The sequence below is a fragment of the Macaca nemestrina genome, chromosome 15 (genome assembly GCF_043159975.1).
Source record: "Macaca nemestrina isolate mMacNem1 chromosome 15, mMacNem.hap1, whole genome shotgun sequence".
Classification (NCBI taxonomy): Eukaryota; Metazoa; Chordata; class Mammalia; order Primates; family Cercopithecidae; genus Macaca; species Macaca nemestrina.
Window position 1 is genome coordinate 97,908,820 of NC_092139.1, and position 12,007 is coordinate 97,920,826.

Below are 12,007 nucleotides of genomic sequence, written 5' to 3' on the forward strand. Positions count from 1 at the left end.
AAAACCTGCTCTCTGCCAACCTGTCCTCCACCACTGCCCAGGGCAGCCTGGCTGCTTAGGCTCAAATTCCAGCTCCACCTGGGTGGGTGACTTTAAGGGGAGTTGCTTAGTGATTCTGCCTCTGTAAGCCTCCATTTCCTCATGTGTAAAAGCTGGCCACGCATGTTCCATCTAATTGCCCCTGAGAGACAAGTATCCATAAAGAAAGAAGAAAGGGAAATAAGAGCTAAGGCTGTGAATGGGGTACCAGGGAGGAAGAGGGGGCCGTGGGTCAGCACTCTTTATTCCCAAGCGGCTCGGATCCAGAAGGCCCTGCAGAGCCAGGCCTCTCTGTGTCCCATGCTCCTCACCAGACAGAAGGATGAGGTCCGCCTCCGCCTAGCAATGGTCCTGGCATAGGTGACCTACCCTCAGGGGCTGAGGGTTAGAGGGACCCCCTTCAAAGGACCCCCACCTGTCTTCTTCCCTCCCCGTGGTAAGGGGCAGGCGCGGGCTGTACCTCCTGGACCAGGAAGGCCTCCTGCATGATCTTGGGGCTGAGGCTCCGCAGTCGCTCGATGGTCTCATACTGGCCCTGGCAGGCTTTGACCTTCTCGGGGGAGCCCAGCGCGTGCTTCAGCAGCACCAGCCCTACCCGGAAGATGATCTTAACTCCTGCATGGGGGATGGGCAGTTAAGTACAAGGAGCCTTTTGGGGGTTTCTCTGCAAAGAGAGGCTGCTGGGAACAGGAGTGCTCCCCCCAAGCCCAGCCCAGTACCTTCGCAGAAGAACATGTCCCAGACGCGTAGCACAGAGCTCCAGGGCAAGGTTCGGGAGAAGGCGCACATGAACCACTCTGTCATATAGAGGAGCGGGTCGATCTTCTGACGGCTGAGGTGCTTGTGGGCCACCGGCGACACCTTCTGCAACAGCGAGAAGAGGATCTCCCCGTCCAGCTGGATCGCTTCCTGGGGAGACATCGAGGCCGTGGGACCATGACCGTGGGCTGCAGGAGCCAGGGCAGGGACTACACCCCAGCACCCAGCACCCAGCAGGCTCAGGCAAGTTCCGCCTGCAGGGTGTCTGCCTTTGCCAGGTGCTAGGATACAATGATGAGCAAACCAGAGCCAGCTGGTCCCCCGGAGGAGCTTATCCCAAGAAGGGCACATGAGCAAAAGAGGCTGGGGAGGGGAGGGGCTGAGTGCCTCTAACAAGGCTGGGGCAGGACTGCTCTCGAGCATGTGCTGGAGGGCCTCGTCTGTCTGGGTCAAGAAAGCTCCCTGAGGGCTAAAAGCTGAAGCAAAAGAGAAGTTTTTAGGGGACAGCACGGGGATGAGAGCTTCCAGGCAGATTTTACCCTAGGCCAAGGCCAAGGGAGGGAGGAATTTGGTGCCCTGGAAGAACTTCAATCCTGCCAAGTGGCCAGCCAGAGCAGCTAGAAGCTGAGATGAAAGTCAGTGTAGAAGGGATAACATCGCAGTCCAAGAGACTTAACCCTGGCAGGCCTTGGGACTTCAGCCTGAAGGCAACAGAAGGCCGGGCAGTTTTTAACCTGGGCAGGAGTTACTATGAGAGAAGGGCCTGGAGGGGCCACAGAGGGTGTCCAGCCTGGGGCAGGTCCCAGGCCAGGCGACCACTCACCAGTTTCTCGCTGTAGTAGCCGGGCAGGTACTTCTCACAGATCTGTACCAGGCACCAGAAGGCTTGCTGTGGGCGAGAGAGACGTGAGGCCTTGCCATTGGGGGTTCCCCACCCACCCCTCGGCCTGCCCAGGGCCTGGTGGTACCTCAGCAGGCATGTGCATGAGCAAGACGGCGGCAATGGGAGCCTGGGCCTGGCAGTAGCCCTCCTCGGGCCGGTACAGCGTGTAGGCCTTCAGCACACGGAATAGGTCCTGCTGGCTGTGGAGAGGCCAGGCAGAGCAGTGATGACCGGGGTGACTCTGCTACCCACAGCCTTTACCTGTGCCCCACTGGACCAGCCTGCCTCAGAATCTGCATCTCCCTTGAGAGGGGAGGTGATCTGCTTGTGGTCACCAAGGGATCAGTCTCCTACTGGAGCACATGGACTCTCATGTGCCCAGAGGAAGGAGGTGGGGAAGGTCTCCCCCATGACAGGGGAGGGCAGAGGCTCAAAGAGAAAACGGAGCAGGGCCAGGGCAGGATGTAAGGCTGTGTCAGGGCTGGAAGTAGGGGCCCCTCACTCAGCAGCTATGGCCTCTTGGCCAGGCCACCTTTGTCCCTGCGTCTGTCTTGGTCCCCTTGCCTGCTCCGTCTCTCCCCTGCATACCTTCCACTCACCCAACTCTCTCTATCCCTCTTTCTCCCCAACAAAACCTGTTTCCCGAAGAGGGCCAGGCCAGGCAAGCTCTAACACTCTGGAGTCAATGAGGAAAGCCCCCCCTAGAGGTAAGAGGAGATGCTGAGAACACACATCAGACTCAAACCAAAAAAAGGGAAATGCTAAGAGTGGAGTTGGGGGCACCCAGCTTCTGAGGCCCTGAACTCACTGTACCTCCTCAGACCCCTTAGAGACAGGGCCTAGAGCCACCTCCCACCTCACAAGGCCCAGCCTGCTCACCCGTGGCCCCCCCGGGACACAAACATCTCATGGAATGGGAACTGCCGGTGCAGGTCACGCTCAATCACGTCCAGCCACTTGGGGTCCCCAGGGGACATGTCCAGCTCCTAGAAGCAAGGGCACATATTAGGGGCTGGGGAGGATGGAAGTGGGCATTGCTGCCAGGACATGGCTGCCCAGGGATTAGGGGAGGGAGGCCTCCACCAGGGGCAGTGCCCACCCAAGCCCATCACAGACTGGGCCTTCCCGAGGACAGGAAGAGAAGCTCAGGTAAGGACGCCTGGGCAGGGACAAAGGGGCAAGGAGGGAGGAGCCCTGGAAACCTTAAACCTGGCTCTAGGAAGACCGATGCAGGCAAGAGTGTCCACTCCAGCTGTGGCTAGAAGGACCTCTAGACATTTCTTTCAGGAGTCAGTTAGATACATTATGTCACATCCTTAAGACAGAAGGCTGCTTCTCTGAGCAATAGCTACCAGCTGTTCCCACTTCTCTGAGCCAGGTGCTAAGCTGGGCACAGGGTACCTGTGGACCTCACTGATCCTTCTCCTCAGCCTCCAAAGATAGGACCTATCATTACACCCTGTTCGCAGATGAGAAAACTGAGTGTCAAGGCCTCATGGCTAGAAAAATGGTGGAGCTGGGACTGGAAGCCAGGTCTGACTGAGAGCCATCCATCCCAGCTCCTCAGCTACGTGCCTCCCTGTGCAGGTGGCGTCACCTATCCAGGAAGTGAAGTGTGTGTGAGATCTGCACAGAGCTCTTTTTGGAAGGACATGACATCTGTCAAACCTTAACCTCAGATACTTCTCTGGGTGCCGAGGTTTCAACAAAGTTTTACTCTTTTCTTTGAACCTCTGTGAACATTTCAGTATGTGCACCTTTACAAAACAACAAAACCATTACAAAAAGGAAAATCTTTTCTTGGTCATTTGAAATGTTCTCTACCTTGATTTGCATGTTGGTTACATGAATGTGTATTATTTATCAAAACTCACTGAACTGCATGCACATTCAAGACCTATGCATTTTACTGTATGTAAATTCATACCTCAATTTTTAAGAAAGAATGAAAAAATAAATAAGGAGGAAGCCCAGAGGGCTGAGCAGGGAAGCAGAGTATTCACCAGAGGAACCAGAATGTCCTCAAAGGCGTGGCCCAGGCACTTTCATGGGGGTGTTGGTTTAAGTACAAGTTGCCTGCAGGGCAGGGGCAGCATCAGGGAAGGCCCTCAGGAGGGAGGCCAGGTCCTCGGCAAACATACCCAGTGGGCACAGACCCAGGCCCTGCCCTGAAGAGCAGGTGACTTCATACAAGCCCCTTTCCCTCTCTAGCCCTCAGTGGGAGTGTCCTAGCACTAAGCTCAAGAACCTAGGGTGCCAGGAACTTGACTAGAGAGTAAGGACTGAGAGGAGCGGCTGACAGAGTGTTCAGGGCTGGAGGGAGAGGGAGGGGCTGGGACCTCCACAGAGCCCTAGAGCAGCCACATAGCAGAGAGGTGGATGCGTGCCTCTGGAGCCGCAAACACACTTGTGATGGGGGTCTGTGCTGTGCACCTCTAGGTACTGTCTGAGCGCAGTGCAGGTTTGCTTTTGTCAGAAAGGGGAAGAGGGCCCCACAAATTCTCCTAGCAGTTCCCATGAGGTAGAAACCCGAAAACCCCAAAAGTCAGTTCCTAGGATGTATTCATCTGGTACCTCAGCAGCCTAAGGCACTTGGCCACACATGGTTGGTGAGAAAGGAAAAGGGGGTAGCTGCAGATAGAAAGGGCATCGGCAGACAAGCAGGTACCACAGTCACGGGGCCTGTAGCCTCCACTAGCCTGAGGGGTACTGGCGCCATCAGAAGGTGAAGCCAGAGAAGAAAACCAGGTAAAAAAGGACAGGGAGGTCCTGCCTGCCCAAGGAAGGAGGAAGAAATAGCACACGCAGGAGAAGAAGGAGCCACCAGGGCCTGCAGAGCCTGCCCTGAATGCTGAGGTTGGGAGGGCCACCTGGACTGGGTATTGAATGGAGGGCCCTGTGGGGAGAGAGCACAGAAACAGGTGTATGCTGCCATCACAGACTGCCACTGTGCCCTGCCTCGGCATAGGACTCACAGCAACCAGGGGAAGCTCCTCATGCTTCCTCTGGGCCACCACAGGCAAAGTCCTTCCAGGTGTGCTCACCAACCATTCTTCCAGCCCCCAGGACTGTGCAGGAACCCATCACCCAGCTTCGGTGCATCAAGAAGGCCTTCTCTGCAAATCCACCTCCTCACACGAGCAACCTTCCAGACCCCCTGGGGGTGGCTGATTCTTCTCCGGAAGCACAGCTCTGCACGCACATGCACACAGCTCTGCATTCTGCTGCACACACGCTCACACGTGCTGAACCACACAGCCAGGAGGCTGGCCAGGCTGCCCACGCTCTTGGCTCTCATGCCTGGCTCTGGCAGCCTGACATTAACCAAGGACTTGGACTGGGGCTCCCACCCCTGAGCCTCCCGCTTTGCCCAGGATGCATCCCCTAGAAATGAGAGAGATGTAGCCACTAGGAGGAAGACTCTGGAGTCGAGAGGCTGCTCCAGTGGGACCTGGTATTGGTACTCTGGGGAATAATCCAATCAGCCAGATTCAGACCTATCCCAGCCAGACACTCGACCAGCTTCCCTGCCCCTGCAAGTCCACGTGTTGCCAGCAAAAAGCTCTCACCCTCTCTAGGTCAACAGCAGGAACTCTAGGCTACCTTGCCCTGCTCCTGCCCAGTCATCTCAAGGAAAAGATTCGGCAGGACAGGAGTGTTCACTGAAGAAACATGAGATATGTCAACAAAGAGCTGGTGGTGGGCAGCTCTTCTCTGTCTCACTGTCTGCCTGTCACCAGTCCCAAGGGCCTGTGAGAAACCCTGATGCCTGGGGCCACATCTGGCAGGTAAGCCAGGGCAACCCCAGGGAATCCAACTGCTTCCCCATAATTCCCTAGGGGAGCAGGCTGGAGGAGCTGCCCAGCTCTGAATGGGGAGGTATTTTACTCTGGCCTGCCATGGGGCAGGGAGCAGCAGGAGGGATATCGGGACAGGAGAGGGATGACAACAGAGGACACCCTCTCTGGCCACTGAGTGGCATCTGACCCCTTGAGATACTTGGGCAGTTCCCTTCAGCCCCCTTGGGTTTGGCTCTGCTACATCCAGGGCTGATGACCCCAAAAGACACACAGGTGGGTTGTGCTGGCCAGGCTTGGACAAGGCAGGAGAAAGTAGAGGATGGGAGGCCAGGAGGCATCGAAGGACCTGTGGTCCTGCTGGTCAAGCCCCCAAAGGCCCAGAGCACAGGGCCCAAGGCAGTCAGGGAAATGGTCTGAGTGTCCCCTCCTGATCACCAGGAGCAGGGATGTAGCCTACTGAGCCCAGGAAAGCAAAACCTAAGTGGTCATCAAGAGAAAGAGCTGGAAAAGGGGGTAGCAAATCTGGCCATTCCACTGAGGGCTGCTCAGGGCTGGAGCCTCAGTTGTACAGAGCCTCCAGGAGACACAGGTACCCAGGACTGGGCCAGTCTGGCCTGCTGGGGCCTGGGCAGTTTGGCACATGACTGGAGGTTTTGTGGACTGCTCATCCTGTGAGGTTCAGGTGAGCACATGGAGGATCGCTGCCATGGGGAGGACGCCCAGAGATGCGGAAGGGAGGGCAGGACAAAGGAAGGGAAACTTACATCAAACTTTCCAGGGTTCTGCTGTAACTTCACTTTGCCTCCTGACAGGTACTGCCAAGCACGGCCCCGCAGAGAAGGCGGGATGCCCTTTTGGCACCGCAGACGAATCTGAAAATCAAAAGGACAGCTGAGCCCATGCAGCCACCCAGGCAGCTCCCCCAGCCCAGACCCTTTGCCAGTGCGTGGTGGGCCCTCAGTGCACACAGCAGCAAGAGTAGAAACGGGGAGAAAAGAGGACTTTCACCAGGCAAGGTGGCTCACGCCTGTAATCCCAGCACTTTGGGAGGCCGAGGCGGGCGGATCACCTGAGGTCAGGAGTTCGAGACCAGCCTGGCCAACATGGTAAAACCCCGTCTCTACTAAAAATACAAAAATTAGCTGGGCATGGTGGTGGGCGCCTGTAATCCTAGCTACTTGGAAGGCTAAGGCAGAGAATCGCTTGAATCCAGGAGGCAGAGTTGTAGTGAGCCAAGATCACGCCATTGCACTCCAGCCAGGTGACAAAAGCAAAACTCCGTCTCAAAAAAAAAGAAGACTTTCCTACTGTTGCTACCATGCAGATCCTAAGGTGTGGGGAGAGGAGGTGACTGCAGTTAGATATGCTAACACCAGGTGATGGCAGAGTCCCACATCCCTGGTGACAACACGGGCATTCCTGAGGTCTACCATGGAATTCTAGACCCTCATAACTATCTTCTGAATCAAAATGGAACCCTACAGGCGGGCACGCTGGCTCACGCCTGTAATCCCAGCACTCTGGGGAGGCCGAGGAGGGCAGATCACTTAAGGTCAGGAGTTCGAGACCAGCCTGGCCAACATGGTGAAACCCTGTCTCTACTAAAAATACAAAAAATTAGCCAGGCATGGTGGTTGGCACCTGTAATCCCAGCTACTTGGGAGGCTGAGGCATGAGAATTGCTTGAATCCAGGAGGTGGAGGTTGCAGTGAGCTGAGATCATGCCACCGCACTCCAGCCTGGGCGACAGAGCGAGACTCTGTCTCAGAAAAGAAAAAGAAAAAGGAACCATTACAAGTTGGGTGAACCCCATGGTCTGTCGCCTGGGAGGGCATTGCACTGTGTGCGGCTCAGCTGCAGCCCCAGGGAAGGTAGCTCATGAGATGAACCAGAATGTGCCCAGAGGTGTTGCCCAGGCACTTTCATGCAGGTATGTTGGTTTCAGCAGCCATGTGGTAGGATACCGCCAGCCTAGAGGGGAGAAATCTCAGCAGAACTCAGAAGGAAGATGGGAGCTGCTCAAATGGCTCCCTCTTTGTATTGGTCAAGAATCCCCTCTCTCCTCTCATTGACCGTGAGCTCCCAAGATCACTGGCCTGGGGCATAGGCAGCTGGCCTGAGTGTGAGTCCTGATCTCAGCTGTTGCTAAAATGGCCCAGGTCTTCCCTGCCACTCGCAGAATGGGAGAAGTGAGGGAGGAATTATTTGAGGCAGCTCATGACCCAGAGCTAGTGCTCAATTCCGGCTAGTTGTTTTTATCAGGCAAAGTTTTCCACGGGCAAAACTCAATCTGAAAACTATCAAAAGTATCATGTCTTTTACAAATGGGGAATTGAGGGTAGGGGAAAATTCGTGGGGGAAATTTCATCACACAAGCAGAGTGGGGGTAAATGTGTCATACGGTCAGAAACCCTACTACCTCCTAGCTGCACCGCACAGGCTGGAGGGATCCAGCCCCGTGTACTTTCTACATCACCAGTGGGCTCCTCCTGGGCTTGGGACCAGAATGATGCTCTGAAGGCGGTTGCCCTGACCTGTCGAGGTGGGTGAGGACAAAGGCTGGGGCATCACTCCTGTGAAATGCTGTCGTGGGGGAGGGGTGAGATGGCCAATGATACTCCCTCAACCCCTGCACTAAGCAGCCTGACCTGGGGATGAGCACTCAGGGCATGAGAAGAACATCTGGATCTAGGTTTGAATCTAGCACTGACCTTCAGCCAACCACTTCTCAACTGTAAGATCTGAATGCTAATACCTCCTACTGTGCAGAGTTGCCAAAGGAGTCCATTCGAGAGGGAAAATGTGCTTAGTGTGGGGTCTGACACACTGTCTGTGTTCAGTAAGTAATGGCTTCCTCTCTGCCCCTCCATCCCAGGTGGATGCTTGACACAGCTCAGGACCTCAGCTCACGCCTAACTTCCCCTCACCTAGAAACCCCCTTCAACAGTCCCCCTGGAAGCTCTCAGAAGAGGGAGCACAGAAGCCCTGGCCTTCCTGGTGCCCAGTGCAAACAAGAGAAAACTTTCCAAGGGTCAGAGAGAGTCAAGAACCAGGAAGGAGCCAGGCAGACAGGCTGAGGGTGGTGGGGGAAGAGTAGCGGTGGTGGGGGAAGAGTAGCGGTGGCTGGTCATAGGTGCCAAGTGAGAGCTTCTGGGACTGCCTAGAAAGAAGGCAGAGGCAGGGGGCTGAAGGGAACTGCCCAAGACTCAAGGAACAGTTTCCTGCAGCTGTGGGACAAGGGTCTCCTTAAGGAAGCCAACTTGGGCAGGCTTTGGCAAAAGGATGTGCTTTAGCCCAAAGCCACAGGCCCTTCAGGCTCTCCCACAGAGCCAAGCTCAGCAAGAGGCAGCCCCACATCATCACAGCCCCCATCATACTTGGCCTTCTCCAGGAGAGCCCTGGAACACTTCGCGGGGAGCAAAGAGCTGGGAGTACAGCCAGCCTTTCCCACTCTGGCCTCCTCAGCGTAAAGGTGCTGGAGGGGGTCATCCCTACCCTGCCTGCCTTAGGGAGGATGGTAGGGACCAATAAGGATAAAGCATGAGAAAGTATTCCCAGAAACCACAGGATTACCATTCTCTGAGGCCAGGCCTTGGGAAAGGAGGTCTCCGATGAAAGCTGAGTGAGGCCACACCCTTGCCTGCTGAACTCTGTGAGGGCAGGGCCACTGCTTAAGCCTACCCCAGGGCAGGGCCCTGCGGGACGACAGCATTCCAGCCCCTGCCCTGCCTCCCTGCAGGACCAGAATTCTGTCCTAGACATAGCTGGGAGTCGCGGAAAGGAAGGCACCCTCCCAGCAGGACTATGTATGAGTCCAGGAGAAGTGTTGGGTCTGAGCCCACTTCCTGAAACAGGTATTACCCTTCCTGTGCCATGACTTCCTGACCAGAGGGAGAACTCAAGCCTCCACAGGCAGGCTGGAAGAGCCCCCAGGGCAGGGCCCGGTGTGGCCACAGCTGAGGTGGCAGGATGGGCACCCAGTGGATGGTTCTGGACTGGAGAAAAGCAGTGGGTTAGGCCTCTGGGCACGGTGGATTGAAGCACTTCCTGTGGAGGCCTCAGCTGGGCAGGGGCAGGGGCAGGTCTCGGGCTCTAACCACAATGCCAGGAAAGAAAAGGGGAAGTGCCCGCTGCTACTCTGCTGAGAGGTGCTCCCCAAAGCTCCCCTCTGGAATCCCTATTTTCAAGAACGCAGAAGGTCCCTGCCAACCACCAGTCACCACAACAGATTGCTGGAGAGCAAGCTACAGCTCAGAGTAAGAGCCAGAGGAACCATGAGGCAGGGAAACAGAGCCAGAGTCAGGCAGGAAGCAGCTGAGGAATAACTGTCTTAACATTGTTTTTTTAAAAAAGAGATAGGCTGGGTGCGGTGGCTCATGCCTGTAATTCCAGCATTTTGGGAGGCCGATGCAGATGGATTGCTTGAGCTCAGGAGTTCCAGACCGGCCTGGGCAACATGGTGAAACCCCATCTCTACAAAAATTACAAAAATTCCCCAGGTGTGGTAACATGCGCCTGTGGTCCCAGCTACTCGGGAGGCTGAGGTGGGAGGATCACTTAACTCCAGGAATTTGAGGCTGCAGTGAGCCAAGATCATGCTGCTGTACTCCAGCCTGGGTGACAGAGTGAGACCCTGTTTTAGATAGATGATAGATAGATAGATAGATAGATAGATAGATAGATAGATAGATAGACAGACAGACAGACAGACAGACAGAGAACAACAAGCAAGAGCCCAGGTCTGGGTGAGCCTTCCTTCTCATAGCACAGGGCTTCACCGTCTATGACACCGTCTACGAAGCACTTACCACCACTTCGTGGGGAACAACAACAGGATTATCACTCCCACTTGGCCAAAGAAACTGAGGTTGAGAGGGTGAGGTGACTTGCTCAGAAGTTCTATAGTTAGCCACAGGTGTGAAGAGAGGAAAGGAGTGGGGCTGGGCCCAAGTCTATATACCTGATGGTCGGTCCGGAGCTTTCTGTGAGGCCTTGCAGCCAGCTGTGCCAGCCTGGACCAGACCAGAGTGTCAGCTGATGAGAGCGGGCAATAGGGTTCATTCTGTGCATTGGGAACTTGTACAGAGAGACCCTAGCTGTAAGGCTCGGAACAGGCCTCCTCTAGGCCAGGTACTAACACCACCATGCCGAGGGCAGCCAAGGACATCAACACACACACTTAAAAGTGGTGGGCAAGAACATTCCCACAGGGCAATCGAGCTAGTGTCTAAAGATAGCCTAACTTGAAAAGGACTACTGGGGGATTTCATTTTTGTAAGACTATTGTTAAACTGTGAGGTTACTTTCTTCTTTCTTTGGCCAGGAGTCAAGAGGGAGGTCATCAAATTAATCTAGAGGGTAAAGAAGGCCTCGTACTGTGGTAATTAAGAGGGAAGGTGCTAAAGGTACACTGCTTGGGTTCAAATTTTGATGACCAGGCCATCAGTAAAGTGGGGATACTACTATTACTAACCTCACACTAGGATGCTATAAGGAATTATCCCAAGCACAAAGCAAACGTTCCATACATGCTAGTTACTGGCAGTATTGTAAAGTCCTCCTTGATAGCTGGTAAGCAGCACTGAAGTCCTTCTCCTGGGAAGGCTATAGGAAAGCTGTGTTACAGCTGTTGGCTAAGAATGGCTTTGAGGTTTAGCTCCAGGACAATGTTCTGCATGAATCTGAAGTCACTGTGTGAGGGCCCAACCTTCCCCCCTGCCTTCAAGCCAGCTTCTGTCTTGCACTGGCAGTTGGAGGACACCTAAGGCATCTGGCAGTTAGAGAAGCCCCTACTTTCCTAAGCTGATGAAGTTCCTCCCTCTTCCTCCTCCTCCCCAAGCTGCCAACTCCCAGCCCGAGACCTGAGGCCAGGCCCCTCACCTTTTTGTGCTTCTTGGCCATCCATTTGTCCCAGTTGTTGAGCATGTCCAGCCACTTGGACTCCCTCTGCCTCAGCACCTCCAGGGGGACTTCCTCCAGCCTGTGGAGCAGAGGGCAGGGCCTGTGAGAGGTGCCAAGGGAAGCAAAGGCCCTGACTTCGTTCCCAGCTGCCAGCCTGGTCAGACCTCCATTCTTCCTGCCTACCATCCCTGCTGTTCCCCTCAGGACTGCTACCTCGGACCACCGTCCTATTGCAGATGAGAGGGAACACGCCACCTCCCCACCCACTGCCTCAAGGCATAAGCTAGCGACACAGCAGGTGGTTCAAGTGCCTACTCCCCTAATGTGGCCAGGGGCCACAGTGCCTCTCTGAGGCAGAGGCTGAGTGAGTGTCTGCATCTGTGCACCAAAGCAAAGCATTCCTGTCCTGGGTCTGCCTTAGTCAATAAGCCTCTTCGGAGGGCCGGTATACAAGGTGCAGAGTTGAACACAAAAACTAGTCAAACGAGTACAGAAATAACATGCTCACCTCTTTACTTCAGCCAAACTCATTACTCAGAGTTTCCCCATTTATGCCCTGGCCCTTTCCCACCTCTCAGCCTTTACTCATGCCAGTCCCTTTGAAGGAATGTTTCCCAAATTGTCT

At 55.0% G+C, this 12,007-nt stretch overlaps 1 protein-coding gene across 2 annotated transcripts in view; it reads right to left on the minus strand.

Annotated features, from left to right (window-relative positions):
* LOC105487240 (TBC1 domain family member 10A) overlaps positions 1 to 12,007 on the minus strand; it is a 35,019-nt gene that overhangs the window by 1,112 nt on the left and 21,900 nt on the right. The window contains exons 2-8 of one of the 2 annotated variants that reach the window (XM_011750628.2): positions 11,362 to 11,461; positions 6,246 to 6,353; positions 2,561 to 2,667; positions 1,767 to 1,881; positions 1,622 to 1,687; positions 759 to 948; positions 500 to 654 (exon numbers count right to left, since the gene is read on the minus strand). In XM_011750628.2, the coding sequence (XP_011748930.2) occupies positions 500 to 654; positions 759 to 948; positions 1,622 to 1,687; positions 1,767 to 1,881; positions 2,561 to 2,667; positions 6,246 to 6,353; positions 11,362 to 11,461 (841 nt within the window). The remainder of the gene's footprint in view (positions 1 to 499; positions 655 to 758; positions 949 to 1,621; positions 1,688 to 1,766; positions 1,882 to 2,560; positions 2,668 to 6,245; positions 6,354 to 11,361; positions 11,462 to 12,007) is intronic. The other variant, XM_071080383.1, reaches the window with a different exon arrangement.